At 32.8% G+C, this 18,798-nt stretch overlaps 1 protein-coding gene across 2 annotated transcripts; it reads left to right on the plus strand.

Annotated features, from left to right (window-relative positions):
* Positions 1-112: 112 nt before the first annotated feature.
* On the plus strand, positions 113-7,211 carry LOC139514559 (leucine-rich repeat protein 1-like). Of its 2 annotated transcripts, none has more exons than XM_071303936.1 (5): positions 113-217; positions 1,723-1,914; positions 3,624-3,722; positions 5,373-6,103; positions 6,771-7,211. In XM_071303936.1, the coding sequence occupies exons 2-5, from the start codon at positions 1,732-1,734 to the stop codon at positions 7,021-7,023; spliced, it is 1,266 nt and encodes a 421-aa protein (XP_071160037.1). In that variant the 5' UTR covers positions 113-217; positions 1,723-1,731; the 3' UTR covers positions 7,024-7,211. The 2 variants fall into 2 exon arrangements, with proteins under 2 accessions (XP_071160037.1, XP_071160038.1); XM_071303937.1 differs by having other exon boundaries at positions 179-307.
* Positions 7,212-18,798: the final 11,587 nt, after the last annotated feature.

An 18,798-nucleotide genomic window follows, 5' to 3' on the forward strand; every position in this document is an offset into this window, starting at 1 on the left:
CTACTTGATATTATATTCTACATCAGCAGACATAAAATCCGTAAATTGTATTGCTGAATTTCTACCCTAAGTTGGTTCAAAGCTATCTTTAAATTAAATGGAAAAAGATAAATATGATAATGAGGGATACTTTTCGCTTTTTCCTAGGAAGCGCATGAATACAACCGGAAGATGAACTGTCAAAGTTGGCGCATTATTTGAAGATCTCTGCAGCAATGTATATATATTAATTTGGCTTATCTATCCACTTATGAACTTCCTTTGACATAAAAAGCCTATTTGCTTGCATAATTATAGAAATGTAGAGGTATTCCAACAACTGTCAGTATCATATTAAGGCCTGGGCTTGTTTTTTTGAACCACAACTTTACTTTGTCTTTATAAGTTTATTATTATTAACTGACAATGACAAAGTTATATATATATATATACTTAACCCATCAACACCAACACAAGTGAATAAACTAGGATCCTTTATAAAAAAGTCAATGGAACTGAGGACAGGGGACCCTTTAATATTTACCTGAATTTGTGTATATGTATTGAGTTACTTAGTTATTGTCTTTATTTGTTTGTGTTGTTTAAATTTTATGTCACAAACTAAAGTTTTATATGGCAATAAAACTTTGAATTGAATTGAAAAAAAATTATAATTCAAAAAAGGGGGGGGGGTTTGGGGGATCAATGCATTTGAATGGGGACATGTAGTTGGAACCACCACCCTTTTGTCCTGAGGAACCCCCTTTTTAAAATGGATGGATCCGCCCCTATAATTTATAATTTAAAAGGTAGTCCAAATAATTATGAGGTCTTGAAAGTGGGTCTGATCCTGGATCACACTCATTGTTTTGTGAGAATCCTATATCCAACTTCTAGTTGCCAAAATAGAGCTTGTAATTTCTTTTCCTATTTTCACTCTTAATTATTTGTTACTTTCATGTCTCAAGCTTAAAAAAATTCAGCCAATCACGCTTAGACCCCAATGAGACCCACTTGAAAGGCTATTATATTTTTTTGACTACGGTGTCAAAGCAAAAAAATATAATAGCCCTTAAGATTTCATAATTATTTGGACTATAGTCTAAATAAAAGGATACTCAGTCAAATAGACAGTACAATTAAAGTATAAGTGAGTTTTTACAAGAGTTAAGATTGTACATGCCAGACTTTAATATACACCCAAGAGAGACAATCCAGTGTCAAACAGCAACACCTACTGAATACAGACCTTATCGTTATTTGGATATCTACGTTGCAGTGCTTGACCTGAGAATCTGCTCCTTTGAACTTTTAATGTCCTACGGCAATCACTTATCCATTATGGCATCAGATTTTTCTGTGTTTTACCAGAAGCTCTGTGATTGTCCAGTAATGCCTAATGGCAGACAAATAGACCCCTTGAATGACAAAGGTGCAGAATCTCAGGGGTTTCATTATCTTTTATGTTGACTGGTACTTTCCACGTTTCTAGGTGGTACTTTTCAATTTAATCCATGAATATCTTATATAAAAATTGCTACATTTAGGCGTTACTTGTCAATAACATAGGGGGGTAAAAGTACCGGGTACCGTCTCCTAATGAATGGCCTGGCTGATTATCAATTATAAAAAAAATAATTTGCTGAATAACCCATGCTATAGCATCATATAAATATAACATTTAAAGACAGAAATCGTCCTTAACGGAATAATTGTTCAAATGTACCCTTATGTTTTTTTCAGATAAAAACTATGCGGTTGACATGCAATGTAGATTTGGTGAATAGAAATCTTCCATCAGCTAATATTAAAAAATCAAGTAAAGCTCAGCATACACAGTTGTCTATTGGTAAAAAACCAGGTGGGGGATCAAAAGAGGCTCCATTATTTTTGATGATGTGTACAGCCAAAGATCGTAATGGTACAAAGTTCAAGGTCAGTAACTACATCATCTCATTTTTAGCTAGTTTGTTACTCGTCCAAGTCCATCTGTCATCATAAACTTTTTTTTTAAATCTTTGAAACTACTGGGCCAAATATTACCAAACTACAAAAAAATGTACTAAATTGTTCCAAAGTTTACATGTATCTAGTTAAAACATAACTGGTGATTTTATTCATCAACAAACATGGCAAAAGAGACAGGTTCAAATGCAGTGTTTGGTTAAATTGTCAACTGACTGCTTATAGGAGTTATTGCCCTTGAATAACAATTTTTGTCTTGCTTTGACAAATTAAAAAAAAAACGACTTAAATTTACAGTTTCTGGTGTCAGCAGTAGCATCAGAAATGAATTAGTTTGGGATTAGGTCAGTTTATGTGGAACCTCTACAGGTATTTAGTATGCAGTAGTATTGGCATTGGAACATCTCTTTTCCATGGAGATTATTTGGATGTCCTTCCTTAGTCATGGTGTATTGACCCTGAAATTTTGCATATATTTGTTTATGTTTGTGATTAGATCAGTTTAACTTGAGATAAACCACTAATGATATTTGGTATGCAGTTGTATTATATCATTTGCAAGTCTCATTTCCATGAAGATTATATGGCTATGCCCTATCATCAAAATTCATGGACTAAATTTATCATTATCATCATAAATTTATGAGTTTAAACTAAAAGTAAAAGTTTGTTTAGGTAATTTTTTAAAGAGAACTACTTAAGCTTATGTATGATAAGTCAATGATATTTTTATCTGGAATACAGTTTTATAAGCATTGACATTTTACTTTCAGTGTAATATTATTGACTTTGAATGTTTTGCTTATGGGACTGACTTGATTTCTAAATCTTCCAAGGCTTAACACTACCTTTTTACTACACAAAATATAGTGCATTGATCATAACATTCTATACATTCTATCCATGAAAATTTATTGATGTAAAATATGTTCAGATAGTCAAGTCACAAAATGATGTGACACTTCCTCTTATCAAGAAATAACATAACTTTTGCAAGGTGCAGGAATCTAATACATTGTATCTGTTTTAAAAATATAAATGATGTCATTGTTAAAGTCATCTTTAAAAATTAGAGTTATCTTTCTTTGTCTAGAATTGCTTTTAAATCAACTACATCAATGCAGTATTATTGCCATTCTAATTTCAACATTTCCATTTTACTATCTGATACCTAGATTTGTGAATTGGTAAAATGTTAAAAGTAAATAGTGATTTAAAGGTTTGTAAACATGCTGAGGTATGCTTGTTAATGTTGCATTGCATAAGTTTTGTTATGAATATATGTTTAAAGCATTTATTATAACAACATGGTTCAGTGTTATCCCTAGACATTGTTTGAAGAATGGGGCTTGATTTAAAATGGTGATTTTTGAATTTTGAAGGATAAGAGGGGCTGGGTGCTCATATGGACTAATTGAGCGTTTCAATTTTTAAGGATTCATGGGGTCTAAATGAAATGCATGGGGGCACCATCATGCATAAACCCTGTAGGGAAAAAAATGATGTCCAGTGATTTTGATTTTATTCATTTTTGAGTTAAGTAAATTATTTCAACTTATAAATCTTTCAAGATAATTTTAAAATACATGTACATGTATAATAGGAAAAAGTATTTTACAAAAAATTGCCTAACAAATGCATGTTATACAATTATAAAATTTGATTATATTACCTTTCAGATTAAAGATAATGTTCAGCAAATTTTTGGAAAATTCTTAAATGAAGGGAAAGCTACAATTCGCTTTAAAGAACCTGAACAGGATTTATGCTTAAGCAAGGTAGGATCAAAGATATTAATTCAATTATTAATTGATATCCATTTACAATGTTTCATTCTAAAAAAAACGACAAAGTCAAAGGTACCATGTACCAGAGAATGACAGGAAAACAAATTCACAGGCAATTAATAGTATTGTAGAGTAAACTGTGTATTTAAAAAAAAAGATGCAAAAGTTGGTGATTAGGTCAGTTTATATGGAGAGAACCACTAGTGGTAGGTCAAAGATAATTGGTCTGTCAAGGTATATTGACTTTGAAAATTTGCCAAATATTACCATTTAATTTCAGCATTTACATTATACTATTAAAATAATATAAAGGGAAGACAAATCTGTATGTCAACACTTTATTTAGTTTATAATATTAATAAGTTAACACATGTACAGTCTTTAAATGAAGACGTAAATTATCATCAGACAGCCAACTGCAAACACCAGAAAAAATGCTGAAGAAAATTAAATTTAATGAAACCTCCAGATATGACCATTGTCACTGCAAAAATATGAAACAATTAATATTTAGAATAAATTTCCTCAGAATGGTTTTAGTAAACATGATTGAAATGAGAAACCAATGGAAAAATGAGGTAAGCTCTGATACCTCTTTCTTAGTTGTACTCATCAAGCTCTCATCAGTTTTTTGTGGATTTGAAAGCTTATAAACATAATAAATAAAACATGTTTTTGTAATGTGAACACAATGGCTTACCACACATATAATAACTATATTTATTAAATTTTCCTTGAAAATTGGCAAAAAATCAAGTTTGTTACATCCTGAAATATGAAAATAAAAATACATCTTCAAAACTTGAAAATCCAGAGATTTCAGTTTATCAGAGGTATAAAAAAGCACTTAGATACTTTTCCCATTAAAGTAAAAAGACATTTTCACCAATTTTATTTTGCAAAGGGTTCCTTAGTTCACATGCCAAGCTGCTTACCAAAATAAAGGTTAAATACAATAAACTTGTTAAATCAGCTATTATTAGTGAGGGATAGTCAAAGAAAAATTCTTGCCACAAAAAGGGTGAGCAAAAAATTGTCTTTTTTTTTTCTTGAAAGGAGGAAGTATTCATCCCCTGATATAGTAAAAAAAGTAAATTTATACAAGCCTTTAAAAACTATTATAAGTTTATTGATAAAGGAACAGATATGTTAAATGTGGCCTCTCTCAAGTCCAGAAAGGTCACTGGTGATTTCATAAGCATGACAAAATTAATGAATTAACCTGATATGGCCATTTCACCATAGATTTTGGTCTAAATATATACATGCAACAGCTTTACCCAAAATTGTATTGAACACACATAATAACATCAAATGTTAAAACACCTTATTTGGGTTTAGTTGTTGCTTATATCTGATTATTAATGACAACATCTATTAACATAAGATTAACTATTACAAAAAGATTGTATTAGTTTTCAGGATAAGGTGTTTCTCATTTACTTTTAAAAAATATTTGTTTTTAAAAACTGTAGAATTCAATAATTATAGTGTGTGCATGTCTGTCTGGCAGGAATCAAGTGACGTTGACCCATTTTCATTTTTCAATGATCAATGTTTTAGGTCAATTCCTTAATTCTTCTGGCTGTACCGTATATTCAAATATTAAATATAAATTAAGTTCCTATTATTATTTTGTAGGCTGATCCTTTGCAGTTGAAGAATTTTTTGAATCTGATGAAAAAGGCTGCCCAGGGCCAGAGTATAGATCACATCACCTTATCTGTTCTAGCACCAGCGTCAGCCAAAAATGTGGAGAAGCCTAAAAGTAAAATGAGTGTTACCTCCAGAAAAGATTATCCTTTAACCACTAACTTTCCGTCATCATTAATAAATCTACAGGTTTCAAGTTGTAAATTAAAAAGAATCGATTCAAGGATATTTGATTTGAAGAAATTGCAAGTTTTGAATTTAAGTGAAAACTGTGTTGAAGAAATTTCGACAGATTTTGGAAAGTTTACCACATTAGGAGAACTATACTTAAACAATAATCTTATCACTTGTATAAATCCACGATTTTGTTTACAAAAGAATTTGATTTTGACCTTGAGTATTTTAGACTTAAGCTACAATCAGCTGAAACTTCTACCTCTACAAATATGTGAGTTGTCTAACCTTTATAATCTCAAGTTAAATAACAACTTGCTAGAACATTTACCTCCAACGATAGGCAGACTCAGAAATCTGAAGCAGTTTTCAGCTTCTCAAAACAAAATCTCACTCTTACCAGCATCTTTTATGCAGCTGAAACTGGAATATGTTGATCTTTTTGGAAATAATTTCCCTGATGAAGTGGAGGATTCTCTTTTAGAAGACAATGTTGGAGTGCCATCACTTGTAGAAGCATGTGCCAGATCTGTCAAGAAATATAGGTAAACTTGTACAACAATTGTAACCTGGAACTATCAAAATTTATATTGAAGATGTACATGTTACTAACATTTACGGATTTTATACTCCAGGAATATATTCCCTTTGCTGTAATAGGCCAAACCTTTCATAATTTTATCTATGAGGAGTTTATTAAAAGGGTTGTACATTTGTTTCATTTCCTAGACACACAAGTCAGACCAAGACTATGTTTAAATGTATCTAGATTGATGAGGCTTGACTCTCTTTGAAATAGGTTAGGGAATTCCCAGGATAATAAATGCTGAATTGCAAATTTCTGATAAAATGAAGCATTTTTTCTGAATCTTGAAATTTAAATCATTAATTTCTGAGTCACAAGAAGTGTAAATCCTGAATTCTTCCAAAAATGAAGGCCAAGTCTCAAAGTCCTCAAAATGTCCGAACAGTTCTTTTGAGAACAGTCTGTGTCTACCCTTTCAGTTTGTATGATAGAAATAGAAGTTCAATAAGCATATTTATCCTTAGAAATTTGTAGTAAGAATCACATTTATTTAACAATTGTTTAGTATTTATGTACATACATGTACATATACACACTTTTAAAGTGACCAACTGATGATCTAGGTATTGATTTATCATTCATCAGTTTAAGTGTGAAGTCTCAATATAAAATTGATCATTTTTCAGAGTGCCTTATACAGATGAAGATTTACATGGACATTTGTGTAGATATTTAGATTCAGCCAGACTGTGTTGGTGTGGTGCATATTGTTTTGAGTCGAGTGCCAGATATATTCATAAAGTATCTTTGAAAGACTTGACCTCTACTTCAACTTCAATAGGTGATGCAGGAAGGAGTGAGGTTCCTATACAGGGATTTCTCTGTTCACCTCAGTGTTTGAATAAGTTCAAGAAAAATCCCCGTGCATATTGGAAATAAGATAAAAACTCTCCTTATTAATTAATTTGCAATTTGAGTTTTGAACATTTTTGTAAATGTATATATGCATATACCCACTGAGTATTTCAAAAATGATAATTTGATTATTGAGAATTTTTTTCATACCTGTTTTTCAGATGTTTGACAGATTATAATTTTGTAAATATTAAAGATTATGAAATATGGAAGTCGATTTTGAAATAATTGTTTATTGTTGTTGACTTTTATGAAATTAAAGTTAACTACAAATAAAACCTGGCGCAGGGGACTAACAACTGAGCTGAGCAAAATAGTGAAAACCTAGAAAGAAACAAAACAAACAGCCATGGACAGGAAGCTGGGGCGGATCCAGCCATTTTAAAAAGGGGGTTCCAACTATATGCTCCCATTCAAATGCATTGATTGTCCCCAAAAAAAGGGGGGTTCCAACCCCTGGAACACCCATCTTTTGATGTGGTCCTTAATAGAGCCTACAATTTTTATCAAATCCACAAAAATGAGAAAAAAACAAGAGTGAAGGGTGCTACATGTATTTCTGGTGTCTGTGATAGCATTGAAATAATGTATTTGTTTGTGATTACGGTAGGTCAAGTTTATGGGAAATACTAGTGGTAGTTCAATGGTATTTGGTATACAGTTGTAGTAGCATTGGTATATTTAATTTCTATGAAGATTGTGTGGTTTACCACAAAACGACATTCCAACCACTACCTCCTTTTTAGTTGAAATTCATTGACTTAATGTTTTACACTATTTACATGTTTTAGTTTGTGATTAGATCAGTTTGAGATGAACAACTAATGTTAAGTCAATGATATTTGGTATGCAGTTGTACTGGGATTTGCAAGTCTCTATAACCCCAACTCAATGGTCTTTGAAACTTTGAATGTCTTTGAAACTTTTGCATTTTTATGTGTTTAGGTTAGTTTTAAGAGAACCACTTAAAGTCAATGATATTTGGTATGCAGTTTTGTAAAGCATTGGCATTTCATATTTTCATGGAAGTATTTTGGTCCTTCTTCTTCAATCATGGTTCATTGACTTTGAGTGATTTGCATAATTAACCCATTTAAATATTGCCATTTTAATTTCAACATTTGCATTTTACCATCAAAAATACAAAATCAAGACGTATCTCATTTAACAAGCTATTATTTGAACTTGGAATTATTTTTAATTATGGAATTTGCTTGATTTCTTGTTATTGAAATTTTTAATAAATTCCATGTTCATTCTGTACTGAAATGTTCTGTGCTGCGCACAACACTTTCTATTACAAAGAAAATATTATATTTGCAATAGAATGTACTGTGCCGCGCACAACACTATCTAACCAAAATACATTGTATGGAAAGTGTTATTAACCGCTCAAAAGATTATAATATCAAATAAACATGGAATTTATTAAAAAATTTAAACACAAGAAATTATGCAAATTCCATAATTAAAAATAATTCCAAGTTCAAATAATAGCCTGTTATTTGCAAAATTACCAACTCGTCTCCAGGTTGTAAATTGGCTTCAATTAATTCAACAGGCTGCTTCATCTTTTGAGCATTATGCTGTCATAAAACACAATAATAAAAGAGGGGACCTCTGTGGTTGAGAGGTCTAAGTAGTTCAACCACTGTAATCACTAGCCTGTCAGCACTGAGTATAAGAGTTCTAACCCTGCTTGTGCAGGTGTTTTTGACTACAATCTTTTTTGAATTGACTAGGATTGTCACTTTTCCTACAGAAGGATGGTGTTTTTTCTTGGGACTCAATCCATAAATTATAAAGAAATACAATTTACTCTCCTACCGTTAACTTGGATCATCGGATGACTCCGTCCTCTGATGTTGGGCAGTAATTTATAGATTTCCATAACCCTGAAGACTGTTAGCAGTAATTTGCACTTATTTAAAATTCTTGTGTTCAGCAGAATATGATTTTTATAGGTTCTGTTTACAGAAACGATCGCAAAAAGGGGCAAATGGAAAAACTGAAAGGGGCTAGGCATGATTATGAATTAATGAATTTGCTATACTGGTCAGAATTTACAGCATGTATTTTTCAAGGTTACTGTGCATAAAACAAGTCTACCAAACACCCTCCCCTGAATGGTTCTTACAAGTCCAAACAACCACAAATTTTATCATACCAATACCAGTCATAAGACCCTTGTTTATGTATCCAATATTCGGTGTTTGCCTAAGGACCCAGGACCCTTGCTAATCATTTTTATTTGGACTCTACTGATTCAGTGATTGACATTTGCAGAAGGCTTATAGAAAGTATTCACCATGTTCATTAGACACAAAATCGTTTCTACTCTCTTACTTTCAAACCATTTTGAGTTCGCTTATGAAACTTTGTATGATTATCCATGCTTACTAGATAGTGTTTCGTTTACAAATAAGATATTTATATATTAAACGTATTGGTCACAAATTGACACATCTATGTTTATGTACAAATGAAAGGCAACAGTAAATTACCAATGTTGAAAGTAGAAGATTAAAATCTAAGTAAAAGACACATTTTACAGCAAGATGTCATCCTCACATTGATAGATAGAAACTTTAAAAAAATATTGCTAATGTTCTGCATACACAAATCAAATTGAGAACATTTAAATCTAGATATACAGTTGTTCTCAACTTGGAACATTTTACATTAGCACACCAGATATGATAAGTTGATAGTTGATACTAGAAATTTGCTATTTAGCTGGCACTGAATAATTTATATCTCTAAAATGTAAGAATAATAATTAAATATCAAAATTTTATATTTAAAAACGTTTGTAACTGTTACTCATATAAACACTTAAACTTTTAACTATCAAATTAAATATATTTTAAAAATTAAAATACAAATACATCCAAGGAACAAGTTGAAGCAAGATCTGAACTTTTAACTGCCTCTTGTTTGGACTCAATTGTAAACATTGATTTAATCAAAAAGATGCATGGGAAGCTATTAAGAGCGTATATAAAGAGAAGAAAAAGAACCCTATCTACATATGCAACATATGCACACATGATGCAGATTCAAAGGAAGCCAGTGTTATGTGTAGTTCCTGTTTGGAGTGGCAAAATTTATCTTGTGCTAGATTAAAACAACTTCTAAAGGCAAAGAATTAGTTTTGTAACAATTTCAAATGTTAAATCATGTGTCTTTTTGAAATTCGTAGCAAACAACTTTTAATATTGTCTTTTTATGATGTGCGTAGTTTTACATAACACTTTTTTTTTTATCGCATGGCAGGATATTTAAACCATAGATTTTACACAGATTTGGACATCTACTTTAAACAATGTTTTAGCTCACCTGACCTAAAAGGTCAAGTGAGCTTTTCTCATCACGTTGCGTCTGTCGTCCGTCTACTGGGCCAAATTTAACAGAACTTTGCCACAATCATCATTATGGTATCTAGTTTTAAGAATGCGCCTGATGATCCGGCCAACCAATCAAGATGGCGGCCATAGCTTTAAATAGTACATAGGGGTAAAATGAAGATTTAGCTTATATCTCTGAAACCAAAGAGTTAAGAGCAAATCTGACATGGGGTAAAATTGTTTATCAGGTCAAGATCTATCTGCTCTGAAATTTTCAGACAACTCAGACAACCCGTTGTTGGGTTGCTGCCCCCGAATTAGTAATTTTTAGGAAATTTTGCAGATTTTGGTTATTATCTTGAATATTATTATAGATAGAGGTAAACTGTAAACAGTAATAATGTTCAGCAAAATAAGATCTACAAATAGTCAACATGATCAAAATTTTCAATTCACCCCTTAAGGAGTTATTGCCCTTAAAATTTATAGTCAATTTTAAACAGTTTTTGTAAATTTTTGTTAATTTTAGAAAATATTTTCCACTATAATTACTGGGCCAAGTTCATTATAAATAGAGATAACTCTGGCAACAATAATGTTCAGTATAGTAAGATCTAAAAACACATCACCATCACCAAAACACAATTTTGTCATGAATCCATCTGTGTCCTTTGTTTAATATGCACACAGACCAAGGTGAGCGACACAGGCTCTTAAAAGCCTCTAGTTTATAAATATGTTATGCTACCCCAGGAGCGAGAGCGTTTCAATCTCTGATCGCTCTCGGGAAAAAATTAGTATTTCCTGTAATCACTTCTGGATGCTGGAATTTGGAAACTTTTGTCGTGCATGTTCCTCGACAGTGGTGTTGATTGCATAAGACGACCTTCCTTAGTTACAGCCACTTTGCTGTATTCTATTTTATAGAACATGGTTAGTCTATAGTGTCTTTTCTCCTTTTCCCCAGGCAGAGATGGTCATTCCAGGTGCTCACTCATTTGCTGACACTTGAGTGATTATGGTGTTTGTTGGACACACATTTTGCTGCTCGTCCCTGGACCATTTCTAGACAATCTATTTCTGTTTTAAAGTATGGGTCCCATACTGTACTCTATTAATGAATACTGGTGTTACGGTCATATTTCTCCAGTCATTTGGTACATCCCCAGTTTCTATTGATGTTTTGAAAATGATTGTAAGGATTGGGGCTATTTCTGTGGCCAGTTCGTTGAGTAGTTTAGGTTTTATATTATCTGGTCCAGCTGCTGTATTTGGATTTTTTTCTCAGAAGTTTGAGTATACCATTTTTTGTGATGTTGAGTTCCTCTGCTAAGGGATATTGACCTGGCATATTGCATCTGGATTTTAAACTCGTATTCATTATATGCGTCCTTGGTGGAAAAAGGAAGATTGGAATTGCTTGTTTAGAATGGTTGCGTGGTCAACAAGGTGTGTGTGTAGTATACCTTCACTGCGAAATGAATTAACTCCATTGCTTTCTGTTTTTTTTATGTTTGATGTATGTCCAGAAACGTTTCATACTACTATCTTGGCTGTTTTCCTCCTTAGGTGTTACGGTGTTCTCATTATAGTTCCAATATGAACGACGGAGCTCTCTTTGTACCATTCTCTTTGTTTCTTTAAGTTTGGATGTTATTGTTACTATTGTAAGATCAGCTGACTTTTTATGTTTTTTATACAATCTGTCACGGCGTTTTATTAGTTTGCGTACTGATGGTGTGAGCCAAGCCGACGGGCTGTCTTTTTGTTTTGCGGTTTTGTGCGGGATGTGATTTGCCACACTGTAGTTTAAATTAGTCTTGAAGACTAACCAGAGCTCTTTGGTTGAACTGCAGTTTGCAGCTAGTTCTTTGATTTTTTTATGGTGTTTCCATACTTTTAATTAATATTATTAAGTTATAAATTATTTATTTATATGAACATCGTCAATATTTAATTTTTTATTGTACCGTATTTTTAATGCTTGATATTGTGATAAAATGATTTTAAATTATTATTAAGCTTTTTTATTCTCTACTTACATGACTAATCACATCAATGAACAATTTTATTCAGTGCCGGCTAAATAGCAAATTTGCTATTTTGCCGGTGCCGGTCAAATAGCTATTTAGCCGGTGCCGGCCACTGCTATCGTTCACCCACAGATTCCAGTGGAGACAATAGAGAACAGTTGTGAAGGTGATTAGATGTTCAATGGTTCTGAGAAGGAAAGCCGTTGAATGAGGGAGGGCAATAGGGGTCCGTTAACATGTGAACAACACCTCGATTTTGGCAAAAGCAGTTATCAAAAAATGCAAAAATGCTGATAACAGTTAACAAAGTGTGTTGAAAACAGTTAACAGCTTAAATTGATAAAAAAAATACCATAACAGGTTAACGCAAAAAGATATCCCCCCCCTTTGAATACCAGTATTGTGTTATCAGTGAGTCTATAATACCGTCAATCCGAATGTGGATGACTGTCCCAAATAAAAGCATAAAAACAAACCATCTTCGCTAGACAAGAGTTACGATCCTGGACTGGGTCGTAACCATTGGCTAAGATGAGAACAAACAGGCAAACGTCCATAATAGGAGATGTGGTACGATTGACAATGCGACAACGACGGCGATCGGATGTAAACTATTTATATAAAACTTTATATTTTAGAATGTAGAAGACCCTGGATGCTTCATAACTTGTATGCATGCAGATACCTTAATTATGTTACGAAGTTTCTGCCTTCCATAGATTTCCATTTTCCTTGAATTCATTTTCACCGTTCAGCAACTGATTGAAAAAAGTTTATTCGTCATGTTAATTAAATTTCTCATTATGAGGAAAAGGATAAATTTATTTGATGTGTGTGCTCTGTGCAAATTTTACATGTCCGTCGAACAGGGTTCACCTGACCTTGTTTCGTGGATCAGTCATGAAGGTTAAAATTTTAAAGTGATTGTATAAAAAAGAAGATGTGGTAAGATTGCCAATGAGACAACTATCCACAAAAGACCAAAATGAAACAGACATTAACAACTGTAGGTCACCGTACGGCCTTCAACAATGAGCAAAGCCCATACCGCATAGTCAGCTATAAAAGGCCCCGATAAGACAATGTAAAACAATTCAAACGAGAAAACTAACGGCCTTATTTATGTAAAAAAAAAATGAACGAAAAACAAATATGTAACACATAAACAAACGACAACCACTGAATTACAGGCTCCTGACTTGGGACAGGCACATACATAAATAATGTGGCGGGGTTAAACATGTTAGCGGGATCCCAACACTCCCCCTAACCTGGGACAGTGGTATAGCAGTACAACATAAGAACGAACTATAAAAATCAGTTGAGAAAGGCTTAACTCATCAGATGGACAAAAATACAAGTGGACATGGCCGGGTACTTATACATCCCGACACAAAAATACACAATGAACAGATCTGAGAGTAATCGCAGTTATCTGACAGCTAGTTCAAAGCCACTAACAACTAATAGCAAATTTGCTGTTTAGTCGGCACTAAATAACTAAATAAAACTGTTCATCGATGTGATAAGTAGAGAATAAAAAATACAGTACAATAAAAAATAAAATATTGAAGATTTTCATAAAATATTATAAAAATAATAACTTTATAATATTAATTAAAAGCATGAAAACACATTTGTAAATACATTTTTAAATATATTTTTTTCTAAAATATTTATAACAAAATGTTGATTTTCAAATCTGTGTAAAATCTATGGTTTAAATATTCTGCCAGTGATAAACTGAAACTGTGTTATGCAAAACTACATCATAAAACAGATATGACAGACAATATTAATAGTAGTTTGCTATGAATTTCAAATGGGCACATGATTTAACATTTGCAATTCTAACAAAACCAATTATTTGCCTTTGGAAGTTGTTTAGTCTAACACAAGATAAATGTTGCCACTCAAAACAGGAGCTACACATTACACTGGCTTCCTTTGAATCTACATCTTGTGTGCATATGTTACATATGTAGATAGGGTTCTTTTTTTTCTCTTTATATGCGCTCTAAATAGCCAGGGGTGTAGCTAGGCCATAATGATGCGTACTCAAAGCCGGTGGTAAGTCATACGGCGAGGGGTCTTGGGGCTGCTCAAGGCCCCCTGAAGCTCTGGTGTTAATAGTGAAAAATCCTGCATTCTCGCAATTTCCTGGAACTTAACATGACCTCATAAAAATCATATATTAATTTGAAGAAAAAAAATAACTAGAGAAAAACAAACTTCTAATGTATATTGGGTTGAGCTAGATTGGATCATAAGGATCAGCGTCTGTGCAACTTACAGATACAGTTAAGTCGGTCTCATATCTTGACTTACATCTAGAAATTGACAATGAGGGTCGGTTGAAAACAAAACTTTACGACAAAAGAGATGATTTCAGCTTTCTAATTGTGAACTTTCCATTTCTAAGTAGCAACATTCCAGCAGCACCTGCATACGGGGTATATATCTCCCAATTGATATGATATTCCCGAGCTTGCATTTCCTATCATGATTTTCTTGATAGAGGGTTGCTGCTCACAAGGAAGCTATTAAACCAAGAGTTCCAAATGGTGAAGTTGAAATCATCCCTTCGTAAATTTTACGGACGCCATCCTGAGTTGGTTGACCGTTATGGAATAACCGTTTCACAAATGATATCGGATATGTTCCTTACGTCGTAACTACAATCCCCTTCCATGCATTCATGAATGTGACCTACCGAATTAGACTATTTACCCGATTTGTTATCACATCAGCAACACGACGGGTGCCACATGTGGAGCAGGATCTGCTTACCCTTCCGGAGCACCTGAGATCACCCCTAGTTTTTTTGGTGGGGTTTGTGTTGTTTATTCTTTAGTTTTCTATGTTGTGTCATGTGTGCTGTTGTTTGTTTGTCTTTTTCATTTTTAGCCATGGCGTTGTCAGTTTTGACTGTCCCTTTGGTATCTTTCGTCCCTCTTTTACATGATATTTTTCAAAATGAGAAAATACATAAATAAATACAATTACATTTCTCTAAGTTTAAGTCTTTTGTCACCTTTTTTTCTCAAATATAATTTTAAAAATTAAGGAACATTTCCTTTCTTTTCTTATACTGAAAAAAATGTGTCTGATGAATTTTTTATTTTTTCACGGTTTTTGTTTAAACGCCGCAAAGCCAGATAATCCCTTGATTATAATTGTATTTCTCAAGTCTTCTCATGGTACTAAAAAGACAATTCTGCCATTGCATTGGCAACACAATCACAATGCTGGTTCCGTAAATGAAAAGAGTATAATAGTTTCCAGAATGTAGTATAACTACAATAGTTATCAAAGGTACCAGGATTATAATTTAGTACGCCAGACGCGCGTTTCGTCTACACAAGACTCATCAGTGACGCTCATATCAAAATATTTATAAAGCCAAACAAGTACAAAGTTGAAGAGCATTGAGGATCCAATATTCCAAAAAGTTGTGCCAAATACATCTAAGGTAATCTATGCCTGGGATAAGAAAATCCTTAGTTTTTCGAAAAATTCAAAGTTTTGTAAACAGGAAATTTATAAAAGTACAAAGTGACTATTATCATATTTGTATTTTACTTTTTAATTTATCTTATTACTTCACCTCTATTCTTAATAGATTCACTATATTTTTATTTTAAGTGTTTATATGAGCAACAGTAACACAAGTTTTTCGAATAGAAAATTCTGATATTTAATTATTATTCTTAAATTCTAATTCCAGTTAGATATAATTTAATCAGAGCCGGCTAAATAGCAAATTTGCTACTTTGCCGGTGCCGGTCAAATAGCCACTGCCATAAAAAAAAAAATCATGCATCTAAGACTAAAATTTGTCCATTCTTAGATACTAAAAGCAGTAAAGCCAAGTATATATGTTGCATATAATTGGTGTCGGTCTGGAACGTTACATAGGACCTCGACCTTATTTTCATTGTTCAAGTTTTTATGTTTTGGTCTGTTTTTTTAAGTCAAGTACACAGGCACTTGTCTCAGAAAAAAAATTCCTATATACCTTATTATTTTTTTTCTGAGACAAGTGCCTGTGGTCAAGTACTATAAATAATAGGTATGGGACAGTCTATATATACTTAGTATAGAAATTCCCTGAAAAGGTCAGCTATATTTTGGTGTATGGAATTATTGTAAGTTCTACATGTCTGTCTGACAGGTAGTTTCCGACCTTGACCTCGTTTTCATGGTTCAATGTAAATGTGAAGTTTTTGTATTTTGGTCTGTTTTTTATTGATAAGTTATAGGTCAACCATGTTTGGCGTATGGAATAATTGTAATGTGTACATGACTGCCTGATGATGATTTGTCTGACCTTGACCTCATTGTCATGGATCTTTAATGAATGGCTTTTATTTATTTTGAATTTATTGAACCAGAAAATTAATTTTTGACTCTTCACATTGAATAATCCGCGAAGCGGATTATGTTAAATGTGATTCGCGGATTATGTTAAATGTGAACAGTCAAAAATTAATTTTATGGTTCAATAAATTCAAAATAAATTATTTCCATTCATTATAAATAAATTTCTATCAAAAATAATGCTCAAAGATATATATTAATACCAATAACAACGTACACAGATGTTTGCGTATGAATACACAACGTTAGAGTGGGCGTGTCTCAATAAAAATTGATAACATTGAAAATAAAGCCAATTCTTTTAGCCAATCAGAAGACAGTAAATACACCAAATTTATTTATTAAGAAATGACACTTGTAGTAACACCTTTATCAACATTTATAAATCAATGGTCAGTAAAGCTGGCGAGGCATTTCGCATGTGCACCCCAAGAAATTCAAACTGTATTTTATTCAAAACTTTTCCATTCCATGAAACATAAACTGAGATGGGGATCATTACATAAAATGAACAGAATAATTTTACAATACATCATACAAAAAAAACCAACAAAAGAACAAAACATTATATACATATATGTATCTATCATGAAGTTGTTGAGTCCACCCTCCTCAGAGGGTGGTAAAGGGTTATTTTCGTGAAACGTTTTCGGCCTTTTTATTTCCCGTATTTTCGTGTTTTGACGTTTTATTTCTCGTTTTCTCGTGTTTGGTTCGATTTGCGTGCTTCGTCTTTCCCCTTATTTATTTCCCGTGTTTCGTGTCTGTGTTCTTTATTTCTCGTGCATGTCCCGGCCGCGTTTGATTAAAAAGTCAGTGTGTTATAATACCTTCTGAAATTTGTGTAATCTAATAGAATTTGATGTATGTTGTTACCATTCTACTTTTACAATATGTATGGTATCAATGAAGTCCATCAAATTACTATATGAATATTTTTCAGGGGCGTAGCTAGAAAGAAATGATGTGGAAGCAACTACCGCCGAGCGGAGCGAGGCTAAAAAAATTTGGGACCCTATTATGCAGCAATTTTTTTTTCGGTTTTCGGTCATAGGACGGTTAAAAGAGGAGCTATATGTAGATAAAAATTTATGAATGTAAAACTATTAATAAATCTTCTGAATATAGTAATACATAAACAACACATATTTGTGATACAGAATTTACTCAAAATTGTCCAAAATCTGCTCTTCGGGTCTGGGCAGAAACAAACTTCTCTATTACTTTGTCAACATTCACACTGAACTCCCGATGAATATGCAGTAATGCTATGTAGCTTCCGTTGTTCATTGTTGATCGTACATTTGTTTTCAATTACATACGTAGTACCGTGACTGGTAGATCGCAGGGCCATCATGGCATGGTAGCACTCGCGAGATGTTATAAACCAGCGTACGTGTTCGGCATCGAGCGATCTCCCAATTGAATTCGTCAAAATTACATGCTAGGTCAGTTTCGTATGTTTCAGACAATATTGACATTTGTTCGTTTGTGATATTTCCTACAACACGATGAAGCAGATACAGCACAAAGAAACGATTTTCTGATAACTTGACCCGACCCCACTCTCCAGTTGCCTTATCATATGGTATATGAACGCAAAAAATAGTGAGACTTTCCAATACTGTTTTGGCGTGGTTGCAGGGTGATTGGCTCCGGTAGTCTGTCAACCACATCGCCTCGGCATATTTTCAACAATATCGAAGGGATCTTATAATTCTAATGCCGACTGGTACATCTCATTCCAAACTGATGAACTGTACACTGTAAAATGTGCTCCAAAACTACATATCTTAGACTGAGTATTACAAATTCAAAAGTAAAAATCTTGTAAAAGATACAAGTAACCTTCCGATTTTGTCATAATCTCCAAAAAAAACAACTATTATTTTGAAACCAAATGTCGTTATTTAATGATATTTCTTCAGTTAAAAAAAGTGACAACATAGTTGTTTCCTTTAACATTCAATTTATAAATTTTTATTTTGCCATTTCTTTTTTTGCATGCCGAATCAATGTGCACGCAACTTCGGAGCTAC

The sequence above is a fragment of the Mytilus edulis genome, chromosome 3, assembly GCF_963676685.1.
Source record: "Mytilus edulis chromosome 3, xbMytEdul2.2, whole genome shotgun sequence".
Classification (NCBI taxonomy): Eukaryota; Metazoa; Mollusca; class Bivalvia; order Mytilida; family Mytilidae; genus Mytilus; species Mytilus edulis.

What these genes read in the sequence shown, in the direction of transcription:
- LOC139514559 (XM_071303936.1), top strand. Translation starts at nt 1,732, where the DNA reads ATGCGGTTGACATGCAATGTAGATTTGGTGAATAGAAATCTTCCATCA. An exon ending in GTAATGGTACAAAGTTCAAG is followed by an intron (nt 1,915 to 3,623) that starts GTCAGTAACTAC and finishes ATTACCTTTCAG; the next exon opens with ATTAAAGATAATGTTCAGCA. An exon ending in AGATCTGTCAAGAAATATAG is followed by an intron (nt 6,104 to 6,770) that starts GTAAACTTGTAC and finishes ATCATTTTTCAG; the next exon opens with AGTGCCTTATACAGATGAAG.